This window comes from Neoarius graeffei, chromosome 26, assembly GCF_027579695.1.
Source record: "Neoarius graeffei isolate fNeoGra1 chromosome 26, fNeoGra1.pri, whole genome shotgun sequence".
Lineage (NCBI taxonomy): Eukaryota > Metazoa > Chordata > Actinopteri > Siluriformes > Ariidae > Neoarius > Neoarius graeffei.
In genome coordinates, this window is record NC_083594.1 from 52,727,546 (window position 1) to 52,745,313 (window position 17,768).

A 17,768-nucleotide genomic window follows, 5' to 3' on the forward strand; every position below is an offset into this window, starting at 1 on the left:
TAAATGTTGCCATAGTGACAGCATCACATAATGCACTGATGGCAGATGGCTGACGTATTGGTAGCTACAAGAAAATCGCACAATAAGCGAGGACAGCTGGTTATGTAGAATCAACATTTTTAGTATTAGGTTATCATTTGTCAAGTACAGTTATCGATGACTTGCGAGGTAAATAACCCATTTCACAGACATATGGATTCTTTAATAAATAAACAAGTACATTCAGACAATATTTTGACTGTAGGCTACAACAAAATCAGCATTTGTTTTATTCCACCACTACTATTAGATTTAGATTAGATTAGATTAGATTAGATAAAACTTTATTGATCCCTTTGCAGGGTTCTCACCAGGATTTTTTTTTAGCGTAATGGGTTATGGCGAGGGAGCGTAGCGACCGAGCGGGGGGATGGTGCGGAGATTTTGAAAAATCATGCCCAAAATTGGCCATATTTGACGTTCCTGGAGGGGATAAATTGCATTTTTTATGTTGTATATCCTTGATGGAAAATTGTTACATCTTTGGATCTTGGCAATGTGTTACCTACTGTTGTATTTCACTGAACTACAAAGGGTGTTGTCAAAAGATATGTAAACTCAGACACAACCAAAGAGATAATGAATGTTTTATTGTATTAAGAAATTAAGAAATGCCTGAGCACATAAAAATAAAAAAAAAACAAATTGCATTTTCATTCAGGCATAACATACACCCAGCCCCCTTAATAAATAATTAATATATAATCTAAAACTATTAAATGCCTCCTATGTCCTTTCCTTCATCTCCTCCAACCTCTCTTGTGCCTGTCTCCTTATAGAAATATAACGATGGATGGCATGCAGGCAGATTACCAGTGTGTTAATGTTAGCCACAGTGGGATCCAGTAAATTAGCGCTAATCATCCGATACGTGCGCCCTGTCATATTGCTAAACCTGCTTACAAAGTAGACGTTTTCATTCATCAAAGGGCTTTGGGTTAAGTTTTCAAGCGTGATGGAAAACCTGTAGAAGTGGTGCACTTACATTTCTAACTGTGAAGAAAGAGCGAATGTCTCTTTTTTTGCGAGGGGGTCCGTCATCCATTGTCATTCACCGAAGTCCAGCTCAAGAGAAAGTTATCGCCAGGATCTCTCTCTCTCTCTCTCTCTCTCTCTCTCTCTCTCTCTCTCTCTCTCTCTCTCTCGGAACTGATTTCCAGGCATGGGTTTCCTAACAAACGTAGGCTGATTTTGACACCTTGAAAACTGCTCAAGTGCGCAGGAAAAAAAAAACTTTTGGCGATGGTGATGAACAACTGAAAACAACCGTTACGCTATATTAAAAATTTAGCGTAGCGGGGGGAAATTACCGTTGCGGTCTGAAATTTTAGCGTAGCGGGCCGCAACCATATAAAGCGCTGGCGAGAACCCTGCTTTGGGAGGGTTCCCTCAGGGAAATTAAGATTCCAGCAGCATCATTACAGATAAACAGAGAAAAGAAATGGAGAGAAACTTCTAGATAAATTAAAATAAATGAAGTATTTACATATAAAAGAATAAGATATGGGGAAGAGAGGAAGGGGGGGAAAGGGGGAGAAGTGGGGTTTGTGTGTGTGTGTGGGGAAGCAGGAAAGATATTGCACTTTATATTGCACATTGTATTGCTTATTGTTAGGCTAGGCTACTGCTCCTTCCCGTCCTCTGTCCTCCTGTTACCCCTCCTCCCCCCCAGAGAGGAGTTGTACAGTCTGATGGCGTGAGGGACAAAGGAGTTTTTTAAGTCTGTTCGTCCTGCACTTGGGAAGGAGCATTGTCACTGAACAGGCTCCTCTGGTTGCTGATGACGGTGTGCAGAGGGTGACTGCATATTAATGAAATATGCAGACGCACCATTTGTCCTGCTGGACAGTTTAATCACCAAATAATTGACGTGAGTCGTTGTTTTCTCTTATGGATCAAACTCGCCAGGATCCGTCAACCTCAAGCTTATCCTTACATCATCTCACAGACATGGCAGTGTAAAAGTGCCAAGATAGTCCATGCTCTTATATGAAAACAGTGCACACTGAGGGGTGTGCTGCAGTACAACACGCAGTCAGAGTGCCTTATTTTTGTATGATGGCAGGCATGGTGTGGATTGTGTTATTCCGTTTGTACCACAGCAATTTGCCAAAATTACAATGTTTAATTTATTCATAAATGACATATTGGGCATTTTAATGGTTTATCGTGAGATGGCTGAGAAGCAAATTGCTTCCTGTGTGTATGCCCCTTTAGACTTTGTCTGCCATTTTGACGGACAGGGTCGTAAAAATTCCCTCATAATCTATTACTAGCCGTCATTTTTAATTTTCATTGTTTCATGATAATGAGACATTAAAAACCATTTAATTTTCAAACACAACTTTCTCGTAAAAAAAATTAATATCGGCCAAAAGAACAAACTTAGAGATTGTAAATGTGTGCATTTATGAGGGGATGGAGAGAAAAGATGAACAGAAGGGTCACAAATTTTTTTTCTACACCATGACAGCGGAGAGCACTCAACACCATGGCCATTGTGACGAAGCAGGCAAATGTGAACAATGCAGTTTTACAAAATTAAACAATTAAAATATGAATAAACCATTGACAAGAAAAGATCTGAATTGTTCTCATTTGACCTGCAACTGTTATTGACAGTGTTGTCTTTGAATTACTTAACGTTAAGGTAGATCACCCAAATGACGGACGGCCTTCAGATTTTTCTGTCAATGGTTAAAAAAAAATTCAGTCAGTGTCAGAAATACTTGGTTCACGCGACGCCGGTCACCTGTTTATAACAATGGTGACTATCACTGTTAATAAATTGGCTCCCGCTATGTTTGTGTCCATGTTGAAGTAAGCTAAGGGAACAAAACAAACAACGAATGGTGTAACAAAGGCATTGTTATGGAAATGTTAGTGCTGATATGTGGTCTCTTATCTGTATAACAGATTGTTGCTGTGGGCCACATAATTGGCAGAAGCAATGAAACAAGTTTTAAATCAGTATTTTTATGCCAAATTATTGATTTAAAAAAAAGTAGCTGTGTAAGAAGCAGGATAATGCACAGCAAGCCGGTCATTCTTGCAAAATAAACCCCTTCAGGGTGATTGAAGACCCCTCCACTTTGTGTCACCCTGTACATTGTCTCATCCATGTTACATTTTCCAAAGTAATAAGTGCCAGATCTTTATTTTGTTTGTCCGCATATCTAGCTGGAGGCTGCAGATTTCATGTCAGTCCTTAGTAGCACATTGTCCAGGAAATGGATTAATCGTAATTCTGTCTGCAACGTTTGCATGTCTGTAACCTGTGTGTACAGTGGCATGCAAAAGTTTGGGCACCCTTGCTGAAAATGTCTGTTACTGTGAATAGTTATGTGAGCAGAAGATGAACTGATTACCAAAAGGCATAAGGGTAAAGATGACACGTTTCTTTATTTTCCACAAGATTACATTTTTATTTCCATCATTTACAGGTGTAAAATACCAAAAAATGAAAAGGACTTGAAGCAAAAATTTGGGCACCTGACATGGTCAGAACTTAGTCACACCCCCTTTGGCAAGTATCACAGCTTGTAAACACTTTTTTAGTAGCCAGCTAATAATCATTCAGTTCTTACCTGGGGAATTTCACACCTTCGTCCTTGCAAAAGGCTTCAAGTTCTACAAGTTTCTTGGGCTGTCTTGCATGCACTGCGCTTTTGAGATCTATCCACAGATTTTCAATGATGTTTAGGTCAGGGGACTGTGAGGGCCAGGGCACAACCTTCAGCTTGTGCCTCTTGAGGTATTCCATTGTAGATTTTGAGGTGTGTTTTGGATCATCGTCTTATTGTAGGACCATCCTCTTTTTTTTAACTTCAACTTTTTTACAGATCGTGTGATGCTTTGCTTCCAGAATTTGCTGGTATTTATTCAAATCCATGCTTCCCTCGACCAGGGCTGTACACTAACTTTTTTTTTTTTTTTCAGGAGCACACGTGCTCCTAAGTTAAAAATTTTAGGAGCACAGGGAAAAAAATGGGGGCACAAGTAGGTTTTCATTTTAAAGGTTTATTGCAGCACAAACCTTAGACACACCAACACATAAAACGCAAAATTCAATTGAGAATGAACGAATGAATGAATGAACAAACAAATGAATAACGAACAACTGAATGAATGAGCAAACAGTAGCTAAACAGAGAGCAGAGCTCAGCAGAGCTAACAACATCATCAAGGACAGCTCCCACCCTGGCTCCGAGTTCTTTGACTTGCTGCCCTCAGGCAGGCGTTACAGGTGCATCAAAGCAAGGACCAACAGACTCAAAAACAGTTTTTTCCCACAGGCCATAACCACCTTGAACAATTAGCCTTTTTCACATTACGTCACTTGCAGGGGAACTCGTATCCGTTTTCAGCCTTTTGAATGGAAGAAGAGGTATACGGCGGCAACATATGTTAACAGAACTGTGTCATTCACAGATAAGATTGATGATAATATTGCGCATTGTTGTTTATCATTACGTATTGTTAGTGACCATTCCAGTCACCTATCTGCCTTGTTTTGGAAAGGAAGTTTACTGACTTTCTATGGTTGCTACTTGTTAGCCAGCAGATTAGCATGCCGCCTCTTCTTCCATTCAAAAGGCTGAAAACGGATGTGAGGTTCTTCTGCAAGTGACGTAATGTGAAAAAGGCTAATTACATGCACTGACTGATGCCACTTCTGGCAGATGCAACAATGCACCAACAAGGACCTAAAAGGACAATATTCTCACACTTACCTGATACAGTGCAATACTTATTACAGTGCAACCTCACAGAGCAACTTTTTAGTTTTTATAGTTTTTGTATATTTTATATTTATATTTCTACACTTTTACATCCATACCCAATACAATGCAATACCAAATACAGTGCAATATCCTGAGTTTTGTAGCTGAACTGAGTTTCTATAACTAATGTGCAATTAACATCTGCAACTCAACACGCCCAGTTGTTTATATATTCTTTGTTTTTCTGCTGTGTTGTGACATGCACCATTTGTACATACTGTATATTATTTGTTTTTCTGCTGTGTTGTACGGTATGTTCCCATCTAAATGTTTGCACTGGGGTGTATGCTTTCCATCTCATATAATTTTCCCGCACCTTCTCCCATCGTTCTAGCTTTCTTCACTACACTTTCTTCCTCATCCGTTCTTTTATTCTTGTTTCCACCATCATTGCTTTTAAAAAACGCCGTTATTCTCTGCATAGCGAATATATTTCTCCGCTCGATCCGAACCAGCTCTGTTATCTGTCAGTTGAATGATCTGATGAATCCCTTAAAAGCACTTTTCCCACCTAATGCCACACCCACAGCATACTACCGTGGGAAAGAGGGGCAATCACAGAAAGATGTGGCAGAACGGCAAAAAAAAGGTAACTTTTGTAAACAAAACATTTCTCTGAAACACGTCCCATGTTGTGACTTTGGGAATAACCCAAGACACATTGTGTGGTGTCCGTAACGTTATGTGTAACATTGTTCAACAAGTATATAAGGTATGTAATCTTTGTTGGAAAGGACAACCAACTGTCAATTAATTAAGGAACTAGTATAATAAGCCGATACTATGCATAAAATGATGTTTTGTGAGCCCAATAATTGGAGTTTTAATAAAGTGTTGTGAAATTTTGTTTTTCTCTGTCTAATATCGGGGTCCCTGATAACGTGTCACATAACTAGAAGACCCACAGGGCACTTTATGCATAACAGTTCGTTGCCCCATCAACATTTGCTTTTGAGGTGTTTTAAGTGGATCTATCCCGTTATATCTTTTAATGTAGTGTCCGTAACGTCAACAACCTAGCAGAATGGGGCATGTATAAAATGAGGTATATTTTCAAAACGGAAAGAAAATGCTACATGAAATTTTAGGTATGGGACCCCAATATGTTCAAGCCCATAATATCACAGTTTTGACCATTTTGGGTAACCTTGGGTTTTTTGTTATTTTGGAACCTATAAGGTCCATCTGATCTTGGCTGACCCGTCTAGCGATCCAACAAGCAGTTCTTTCAGAAAGTTTTCTTCATCTTCCAGACCTCACCTTGAATCTCCACTGTTTCTGTTAACTGCCATTTCTTAACATTACAATCTGAGGAAACAGCTACCTGAAAACACTTTGCTACGTTCTTGTAGCCTTCTCCTGCTTTGTGAGCATCGATTATTTTATTATTCAAAATGCGAGGGAGTTGCTTAGAGGAGCCTGTTGATTTTAGGGACAAGTTTGAGGAGTCAGAGAATTTATACAGCTTTGAAATCTGCATCATCTGACCTTTCCTAATGAAGAATTTGAACAAGCCACAGCTCAATAAGCTAATTAAGGTCTGGAACCATGGTAAAAGTTACCTGAGAACTCGTATGTACTGGGGTGCCCAAACTTTTGCATGGTGTTCCTTTTCTTTTTTCACTCTCCAGGTGTACAAAACAAAAATAATACACAAATCCTGCATAAAACATTGAAAAGAAATGTCTTGTCTTTACCCTTACAGTATGCCTTTTGGTGATCAGTTCATCTTCTGCTCACTTAACTATTCATAGTAACAGACATTTTCAGCAACGGTGCCCAAACTTTTTGTGTGTTTTGTTTATTTATTTTTCTCTGATTGCAGCCTAGTGGACGATCGCTGTGTTGTTCAACCAGAAGCTGGAGATCTGAACAGCCCTCCGAAGAAGTTTCGCGGTAAGACCATCCTCTCTTTCTTAATTTTCTAATTCCTCTCCTCCATCTCTCCAAGGAGCCAATTTCTTTCTTTGACGCTCCATAGAAAAAGGATTGTTCTTCACGGTGCCCAAGAAGTACATCACAACAAAAGGTTTATGAAAGTGTTGGAGCTGGAGATTTACAGCGACAGCTTGCTTATACCCATCTGCTGCTGTTACCTCATTAGTCTCATAGCGTCTGCAGGATGCATTTGGTACTGGGTGTATAAAACACTTTGTTTTGGACTGACAGATTTTTTCATGCTTCTGTTGGGCAGGGTGTAAATCAAAAGACTTGTATAGATATGCCTGATAGTCTTCTTCAGCGTTGTACAGTGGTGCTTGAAAGTTTGTGAACCCTTTAGAATTTTCTATATTTCTGCATAAATATGACCTAAAACATCAGAATTTCGCACGTCCTAAAAGTAGATAAAAAGAACCCAGTTAAACAAATGAGACAAAAATATTATACTTGGTCATTTATTTATTGAGGAAAATAATCCAATATTACATATCTGTGAGTGGCAAAAGTATGTGAACCTCTAGGATTAACAGTTAATTTCAAGGTGAAATTAGTCAGGTGTTTTCAATCAATGGGATGACAATCAGGTGTGAGTGGGCACCCTGTTTTATTTAAAGAACAGGGATCTGTCAAAGTCTGATCTTCACAACACATGTTTGTGGAAGTGCATCATAGCACAAACAAAGGAGATTTCTGAGGACCTCAGAAAAAGCGTTGTTGATGCTCATCAGGCTGGAAAAGGTTACAAAACCATCTCTAAAGAGTTTGGACTCCACCAATCCACAGTCAGAGAGATTGTGTACAAATGGAGGAAATTCAAGACCATTGTTACCCTCCCCAGGAGTGGTCGACCAACAAAGATCACTCCAAGAGCAAGACGTGTAATAGTCGGTGAGGTCACAAAGGACCCCAGGGTAACTTCTAAGCAACTGAAGGCCTCTCTCACATTGGCTAATGTTAATGTTCATGAATCCACCATCAGGAGAACACTGAACAAGAATGGTGTGCATGGCAGGATTGCAAGGAGAAAGCCACTGCTCTCCAAAAAGAACATTGCTACTCATCTGTAGTTTGCTGAAGATCACATTGACAAACCAGAAGGGTATTGGAAAAATGTTTTGTGGACGGATGAGACCAAAATAGAACTTTTTGTTTTAAATGAGAAGTGTTATGTTTGGAGAAAGGAAAACACTGCATTCCAGCATAAGAACCTTATCCCATCTGTGAAACATGGTGGTGGTAGTATCATGGTTTGGGCCTGTTTTGCTGCATCTGGGCCAGGACGGCTTGCCATCATTGATGGAGCAATGAATTCTGAATTACACCAGCAAATTCTAAAGGAAAATGTCAGGACATCTGTCCATGAACTGAATCTCAAGAGAAGGTGGGTCATGCAGCAAGACAATGACCCTAAGCACACAAGTCGTTCTACCAAAGAATGGTTAAAGAAGAATTAAGTTGGAATTAAAGTTGGAAGTTTGGAATGGCCAAGTCAAAGTCCTGACCTTAATCCAATCAACATGTTGTGGAAGGACCTGAAGCGAGCAGTTCATGTGAGGAAACCCACCACCATCCCAGAGTTGAAGCCGTTCTGTATGGAGGAATGGGCTAAAATTCCTCCAAGCCGGTGTGCAGGACTGATCAACAGTTACCGCAAACGTTTAGTTGCAGTTATTGCTGCACAAGGGAGTCACACCAGATACTGAAAGCAAAGGTTCACATACTTTTGCCACTCACAGATATGTAATATTGGATCATTTTCCTCAATAAATAAATGATCAAGTCTAATATCTTTGTCTCATTTGTTTAACTGGGTTCTCTTTATCTACTTTTAGGACTTGTGTGAAAATCTGATAATGTTTTAGGTCATATTTATGCAGAAATATAGAAAATTCTAAAGGGTTCACAAACTTTAAAGTACCACTGTAGATTAGAGAATAACATAAAAACACAGTCTGATCTACAGCTGACAGCTTATGAGCCTTCATATTTGTAGAGAACACGGATGGTGTTTACAAACCATTCTGTGGCCTGGATGAGGTCCGAGTGACCTGGGATTCCGGTCCAGGTATCGTGTTTGCTTTGGTCCATTCACAGCTCCCAGAACTCCTTTCCATCGATCTTGCATCTTAAATTTATCAGGAAATTCCTTACTATTCTGATCTTTATTTTGAAAAAAAGAGGATTAGTCTAGGTGGCACGGTGGTGTAGTGGTTAACACTGTCGCCTCACAGCAAGAAGGTCCGGGTTCGAGCCCCGTGGCCGGCGAGGGCCTTTCTGTGTGGAGTTTGCATGTTCTCCCCGTGTCCGCGTGGGTTTCCTCCGGGTGCTCCGGTTTCCCCCACAGTCCAAAGACATGCAGGTTAGGTTAACTGGTGGCTTTAAATTGACCGTAGGTGTGAGTGATTGTTTGTCTCTGTGTCAGCCCTGCGATGACTACTTGTCCAGGGTGTACCCCGCCTCTCACCCATAGTCAGCTGGGATAGGCTCCAGCTTTCCTGCGACCCTGTAGAACAGGATAAGTGGCTACAGATAGTGGATGGATGGAATTAGTCTAATTACGTGAGCCGTGTTGATTGCCATGGAGGCGTATCCAGATTAAATTCAATGATGTCATGAGATAGAAATTGAGTGCTCGAATCTGATTTGTCAGAAGGTGTGCGTTATTTTTTTTGGATAGCAGCATGGGTAGTTCCAGCTTTAATACAAACAACATGTTTACTAAGAGACGAAGGCACTTGTTCTAATATATTGTTGTCGTTTCTATAGTAACAGTTCTATAACACAATGACTTGTACAGCAGACACTCCACAAATAATATGAAATAATAAATGGCTTTAAAAAAACATGTTTAGAAAAGTAAACCAAAAAAATCATTGGATGTGGTGACTTTTTTTGGTTTGGAGACATTAATTTAATATTGAGGGAGTCTTGAGTGTTTGCGCTTTGTGAAATTTGTCCGCTCAGGAAAGTCTTTATGCTTTCTGATTTCTCTAAAATGACAAGCTGCTTTTTCAGAAAGAAAGAGCGATTGAATGAGTGAGGTTGGTGAGAGAATAATGGTGAGAACAGCTATGACAGAAGTGACAACCGGGACTAACTTGTCTCTCGGATGCTGTGTTCTGACCTCTAAACCTTTTAAAATGTGCAACATTTGGGACATTAATAAATTAAGCATTGTAACATTGTTGGCAAATTGCTGTGGGAAAGCTGAATAACACGCTTCAGACAGTGTGGTTATGTGAAAACCCACCAGACGTGTTGTTTTTGTATTGCAGCACAGTCTGTTGTGTGTTATTCCTTATGCATTAAATGTTTTAGTTAGGATAGTTATGATGTATGTAAAGCTGAGCGCTGACTCGGTGTGCAGCTCCCAGTGGCTCCTGGCTTATACAGCCAAGATGTGAGTTAATGTGCTGAGTAAAAAATGAAGCCAGCGAGCAGCTCATTAACCTTCCGCTCACCTAGGCCCCCTGTAGGCTTGTGAATATGAGTAGGCCAACCCCTCCTCTCTGCTGTTATCCTGCAGCCCCTTTTCTGCCTCTCTGCTCATGGATTCATCATGATTCGTCCCTTCTGATTAGTGCCACATATCAAAAGATGATGGTTTGGGTTCTGCAGATGCGTGAATGAGAATGACCTTTTACCTTTATTTTCCTAATGACCTGTAACTGTGGCATCATCTCTGCATTATTACCTGGGCATTAAACCTCGTTAAGCTTTCATGGAGTCTGCTGAAACCCAGGAGTAGTGATTTTTGTCGTGTACTGGGAGTAAAGATGCACTGATGAAACAAAAATGGGTGTTTTTCACACCATGTAGTTGTTTTTCAGTAATGCAAGATTGTTGGACTGTGTCACTTACTTTGCAGGAAATCAGTAAGGCCAGAGTGTGAGCAACAGAGTACTGTATGTGTGTTATAGTGAAAGTTTCAGTGAACTAGTTCAGTTGGCTAGCTGATGGTGCAGAATGGTACACGCTGGAGGATCTCCTGAAACAGACCTTATACTGGGATCAGACGACATGAACTCATGATTTTGTTGGGCGACAGATTTCCAGCGTCAAGGCTCCAATATGAACGTGGGGAACAACAAACTGGCCTTATAGTGTGACATAATGGAAGAACAGTGTCTGGGATGCCCAATGAGATCCTGACAAAAAGTCTATCATGTCAGAATTTTTGTTTTTTTTTCCCTCAACTAGTTTGATAACTTGTACCACGTGTTCCCTGATAGCCATGATTGACAATTTCTTGACCCTCCTCCCCGACAAAAGAGAGCAGCGTTATCTTTTCCATCAGAAGAAGAAGCCTTTATTTGTCACACGCACACTGAAGCACATTGAAATTCCTCCTCTGCTGCATCTGAAGCAGTGAACACACAAGTGAGTAGTGAGCGCGCACACATACACACGCTGAGCAGCAGGCAGCTATGCTACAGCACCCGGGGAGCAGTTGGGAGTTGAGTGCCTTGCTCAAGGGCACTTGAGCTGGACCTCAGGCCATGGCTGCCCCATGTTAACCTAACCGCATGTCTTTGGACTGTGGGGGAAACCGGAGCACCCGAAGGAAACCCACGCAGACACGGAGAGAACATGCAAACTCCACACAGAAAGGCCCCTGTCAGCCACTGGGCTCGAACCCAGAACATTCTTACTGTGAGGCGACAGTGCTAACCACTACACCACCTTGCCCGCCCAACACGCAAGGATGTACTGTAAGCAGTCTCCCAACCAAGACATGGCAAGAATTTATGGCACCACGGTTGCCTGATCTGACATGGTGACCCTCATGAAAGACAAATATCATGTAGTCTGATTCCGGCATAACTCACTAGTGTTCTATTTGTTTAGTTTTTTCTTTGGAAAACAAATAAGAGAATGCATGTGCTGCTTTATCACAGGAATGGCACATTTTCTTCAGTGTCATTTCATTTCTGTTTTTCAGTAAGGTTTGATCCTGTCCTATTCTAGAAGATGTAGAAGTGTGCGTGTGTGTGCTTTTTCATGTTTTTGATCAGGAACAAGCCTACCACATTTTAAATGTCAAGCATGTGAACCAGCAGGTTGTTGGAACGGCATACGTAGCATGCAAAATGGCAAGTGATTGTGCCTGAGAGCACTTTACTAAGGAATGGAGAAATGAAAACCACCTTGCTCAATGTAGCACTAACTCCAGACTGTCATGTAAACGAATGTTTCCTGTTGATTGTTTGTTTGTTTGTTTGTTTGTTTGATGTCTTATAATAGTAACTAGTTGTCAGAACACTGGTCGCTGGCTAAGGGCGATTAAAGACACACTGCTCAGTTCTGTCCATGTGACCAAACGTGAATTAATAAAATAATGAACGATGGCAGGGGTTCTGAACTTTTCTTAGCTGCACTGTTTCTATCTATATTATCTGCCAAAAGTACCCCTGAAGCTGTTAAGCAGGTTGACGTTAAGTGAATCTTTTGCAGGTGGAAAGTGTGTTGTCCTCTTTTGCAGCTCGTGTTGATGTTTTAATCGATGCACCCTTGCCTTGTTTGGTCTTTATGGCCAGGTTTTCATACTTTGCTCCTCAGCGTCTTCCGAAGAACGCTGCTTTGTCACTGTCCATACATATATTAATCTAAATATTACAAATTAAATATTCCTCGCTGTACTTGGAGAACGTTTCCTGCTTCGGAGATTTTGTCGTCTAACTTAATCTTAGATGTTCTTCCTCTTGTGATTTTCTGACCGTGTGTCTGTTCGCTTTGTGTTTTTAAGGCATTTTAAAGATGAAGACACTGATTTATATTCAATTCTAACATGCTACGAGCTATCATCTCATGACATGACCCATGATTAATTCAGTCATTTATCACTTTTTTACTTTATACAGGAAAGTTTATTTTATTTGTAAAAGTATATAGTGCCAGTCAAAAGTTTGTCCACCCCACTACACTCATTCATAGGCTTTTCTGTATTTTGTATTTTCTACATTGTAGAACGAGACTGAAGACATTAAAACTATGAAATAACGTGGAACATGGATGGAATTACAGTATGTGGTAAACAAAACCGTGTATAATAAAAAAAAAAAAGTGTGATATTTTAGGTTCTTCAGCATATCCAGCGTTTACCGTGATGACGCTTTGCACACTATTGACATTATCTTAACCAGCTTCAAGAGGTAGTCGCCTGGGATGTTTTTCATTTAACAGGCGTGCCTCGTTAAAAGTTAATTAGTGGACGAGTTTCTTGCCTTCTTAATGTATTCGAGCTTAAATGGGAACTGGTAAATAATAAACATACCCTATAATAAATAGTCCTATTTCATCCACAACTGTCATAATCCATATTACATCAAGAACCGAACGAATAAGTAAAAAGAAACGACATCCATCATTCCTGTAAGACATGAAGTGTCTTTTTAATTAATAAAAATAAAGAAAAACCCATTGAATTAGGTGTGTCCCAACTTTTGACTGGTACTGCGTCTTGTTCAAATTTAGCTCGACATGTCATTGACCTTTCCATGATGATCTGACCACCCCCTGCTGGAAATCTGCGGCCATCCTTTTAAGCAAATGCCTGCTTCATCCTGAAATACAAATGTCCATGTTGCAGCTGTGTTAGGCAGTTATGAGAAGCTAAATTTCAGCATTTTCTTACAGGGTCTATCAATTAGGAAGGATGGCTTTGAGTTACCGTGTGTGTCTGTTATTCACAGGCTGCCTTTACAATCTTTGGATGACCTTGGGCTAGTAGAAGTTTTAGGTCCATTGTTGCTGACAACTGCTTCAGCTACAAAACGGCAGAATAAATTAAATGGCACAGCTGAAAGACGTCCAGAAAGGAGCAACTGGGAAGACGAGAACATCTGTGTGGGTTTTTCAGTCCTGAGAGATCCAAAGGACTTGGAAACTGGTCCAACAATAACGTTCCCTTTTGTTATGCCCAAATACCTAAATTGGCTGTTTTCCAGTGATTTTCAGGCAGCATTTTATAGTGAATTGAACTGATGAAATTCTACCTGCGAATCTCATGGTATCTCGTGTGTACCACATGGTGATTTCTCCTGAATTTTGGTGACTTGAGTGACGTATGTGCACATGTTGTGGTGCATGCTCCATAAGACCTAATTCTGTTCTTGATGTTGATGTATTGAGAGCCAAGGCCGTTCATTAACGGAAATGGCTCTGGGGCGCCATGCCTCGTGGGTGTGGAAGAAGCTGGATGATTTATAGTTGGCCAGACTGGTGTTGTGTGTGTGTGTGTGTGTTTTGGATGATGGTCTGTGTGTGTGGTGTGAGAAACAGGAAAAACTACACACACTGACATTTGATGAGGATCGACTGTGCCTTGTGTGGGGGTGTGTGGGTTGATGTAGGCACCAGCAGGACAAGTATTTGAACGTGTCTGAGGTGAGTGTGTGAGAGAGAGAGAATTTTAGTCTGGGATTTAGTTTTTCACCACTCTTGAAAGGATGTCCCCATTTCACTCGGTCTTTCACACCTTATTTGGCCACATAGCAAAGTGGTGCAGCAGTGACATCAGATGAAGAGAAATTCCAGTTATGAGGCAGGCGTCGTGGGGTCTTGTGTGTTAACACGACTTTCTTTGATTTCAGTGTATCGCGATTCAAATACGTGAACTTTTGAAACACAAACTGAAGAAATACTCAGAAGCCGAACTGGACAAGAACAGAAACCTAAGTCCAAATGTTTCAATTTTAACATCACTCATTTTACATTTGAAAGGTGTGTGTGTGTGTGTGTGTGTGTGTGTGTGTGTGTGTGTGTGTGTGTGAGAGAGAGAGAGATCAATTCTGTTTAAAAAGACTATCCTGGGAGCTAAACTTGTTTTTCTGTGTCCTTAATTTTGCTGTCCTTCATGCCCTTCATTTTGTGTGCAAAAGGGGAAAATATATCAAAATGACTGGCCACTGGAGATGTGTAACACTTTTTTACAAACCAGTGAAAAGCCCAGATTTACATAAAGCTCATATTTCAATTTTTTTCTAGGTTGTAATGCCATACAGTATAGTACTAACATGACATATAAAAATAAACAAATCTCTTTTTATTTTTGGGGATTTTTACCCAAATTTTGGGCCAACTCCCACCCATTTGTTTAGCCTCTCTGATGAAAGATGGCTACCAATCCGAAAGGGTCAAAGCAGTCATGCTGAATGCTTCCTCCGTGTCACGTGAAGCCAGTCAACTGAATCTTTTTAAACTGCTGCTCAGGCAGTGTCACAGGTCGGTATAAGGCACTCTGAGGAAAGCTTTATCTGCCCTCTTCTGCATGCATGAGCTCACAAATGCTCATGATTGCGTGCGTTACAAGGATTGATAAGGGGGATGGAGAGCGTATACCACCCCTTCGTCCCCCTCGGAGAGCATGGCTGATTTTGATCTCTTCGTCTCCCGGCTGTGGCGTTCAAACTCGCGATATCCTCTTGACAATAGTCAAGTTAATTTGTATAGCGCTTTTAACAACAGACATTGTCGCAAAGCAGTTTTACAGAAATTTCAAGACTTTAAACATGAGCTAATTTTATCCCTGATGAGCAAGCCCATGGCGACTGTGTCGAGGAAAACCTCCCTCAGATGACATGAGGAAGAAACCTTGAGAGGAACCAGACTCAAAAGGGAACCCCCATCCTCATCTGGATGATAACCCTAGCTGTATAATAGGCGAGAGGCCAAGAGGTACGGAAACTGAGATCGGCGGCACCCTATGCGCCACATAGTGTGGGAAGGGGGGAAAAATTATTATAAATAATTTGCTTCTGTAATTGTGTAACCAGGAAATTCATTATAGTTTTAGCATGAAGTCTGTTTTGTTGAAGTGATCAACTGTTCATTGATGGAGACTTGAGTGCAAAACTGTTCATGACAACTGCAGTTCTAAAGTTATCATGGTGATTGTAGTCCTCAGCCATAATAGCAAAACCGCAAGGGTCCAGAGCCATCAATATGGCGAACACATTTTTGTTGCACCATTCAGGAGCCCGTAGATCTACTTTACTGATGTGAAGATGTAAAAACATGAAAATATACTCAAGTACTTTTTAAATACATTTCACAACCTTTCAAGAACTTCGAGATTTCAAGAATATTTGAAGAAAAATAACAGGAATTACAGTACGCATGTATAATTCACACAGTGTGATTGTTTTCCAAGATTGTGTGCTCACATTGAAAAATTGTCAAAATGAGCAATTAGCACATGGACAGCATTCACTGCCACTTAGAGCATGAGTTTAAAATCTGACAAGACGGAAGAGAGAGTAGTCAGAAACAAAAGTTGTGTGAAATTTTGCGTCGTTAGTTTTACAAACCCGAGCTTTATCAGCACTGCCAGTTTGAAACCAGTGCTGACGAAAGGCAGAGCTAAAAAAAAATGTTGAAATGATCACAAAACGTACGCCATGTTTTGAAATAGTGTCTGCTTCCCAAATCCCTATAAACTGAACTTTTTAAACCAGCCTGCTGTCGTGCACTGGATATACCACCTTATGTGTTCAGACATGGATTATAAAATGGCCTAAAAAGTGCACTACATAGTGAATAAGTATGTGTGAATGTGATGTGTGGTGTTTTTTTTTTTTTTTTTTTTTAAGGGATATCTAGATATGAGAAGGTTTCTGCATCCAAGTATTAATCTTTGCTGCAACCTGGGAGTTCTTTCTGGAAAACCAACAGGAGGACAAGTGATGTATGCTCACCACACTGGATTTCCTCAACTCGCAGGCTTTCATTGTTAATTTGAAGATTTTAGGCTAATTGAGCTCAGGAGCTGAGATGGAGAAACCTCCACTGGTGCACCACTGAGGGCTTCGATGTCCAGAGACCTGCATCTCTCTGCATCAGTCGGTGTACGAGTTCAAACGGCTTCTCAGCCGTAACCAAATCTTATATGGGCAAAAACAGATGATTAAACCTAATGGGCCAATAAATACACTTTTTTGCAAAGCGATGTGACGCTTTAAGAATAATTCTACTTGGTGTCAGTACACCTGGAGAGTTTCAGAGAGATAAAAAGTTGAGCCTTTGTGAGCTGCTTGAGCTGGAGGAATGATGTCTCTGCTGCAGTGTAGGAGGAGGCAGTGCAGGTTCTTCTCTCATACAGCGAGTCATAAGACCAGCAACCAGTAACATGATGGAACAATACTTGTCATGTATTTTCATGACACAAATGATGGTGAAAAAGGAAAACTGCTGAAACACTAGCAGCATATTAAGATTCTCCATGCAAGCACTTTGATATTCAATGGTCAATCTAAAGTGGTGTGTCTGGATTTTGGTTCATTAGGCCACCCATTTTTTTATCTTTAGGTTCACGGATTTTTTTTTCAACATATTTTTGATGTCGGTCGAAATAAAAATAAGTGTCCTTGTCTAATTTTTTTTTTTTTGTTTGTTTGCATGGCAAAATTTCAATGTCGGATTAAGATGATAAAATAATTTAAATTCAAGAGACACACACATACATACATACATACATACATACATACATACATACATACATACATTGCGTGTGTTCTTGTGTATAAGTTTATAACACGGACTAGCATTCCAGTACTTACTTCTCTGAAGGTATGTGGTCATATGACCGTTGAGCTCTCATGAGCACATCGAAGGCTGATACGTTCGTGCTACTTGATTCGATAGGACTCTCTGCAGCACCATCCTCTTCTAATTCCACAGTCAGATACTTGCAGCCAAAATCGCGAACTAACGTTATGGCAGGCATATTCGGCATCGCGCTCATTACATCACCTTCTTTCTGAGAACCAAAGATCGTTTTGATCTTTTCATTATTTACTTTCAACGCTTGAGAGACAAAATCGCCCACGTTTTGGTTAGTGAGACAGTGAAAAGACTTTACCACACTTTATGCTTACGTACAGTTGAGGTGATAGCTCGGAATCCATGCTGTCAGCGTCAGCCATGGTCAGCACGAGGTTGACACTGTCGTAAAGTGGTCGTAAATACCATAAAAACATTCAAGTGAATGCTCAATGTCGTAAATAG

The 17,768-nt window shown here is 40.5% G+C and overlaps 1 protein-coding gene across 1 annotated transcript in view; it reads left to right on the forward strand.

Moving 5' to 3' along the window:
• Window positions 1-17,768, forward strand: part of itpr1b (inositol 1,4,5-trisphosphate receptor, type 1b) — a 167,953-nt gene that overhangs the window by 4,764 nt on the left and 145,421 nt on the right. The window contains 1 exon segment of the mRNA XM_060910776.1: window positions 6,649-6,719. Within this exon segment, the coding sequence (XP_060766759.1) occupies window positions 6,649-6,719 (71 nt within the window).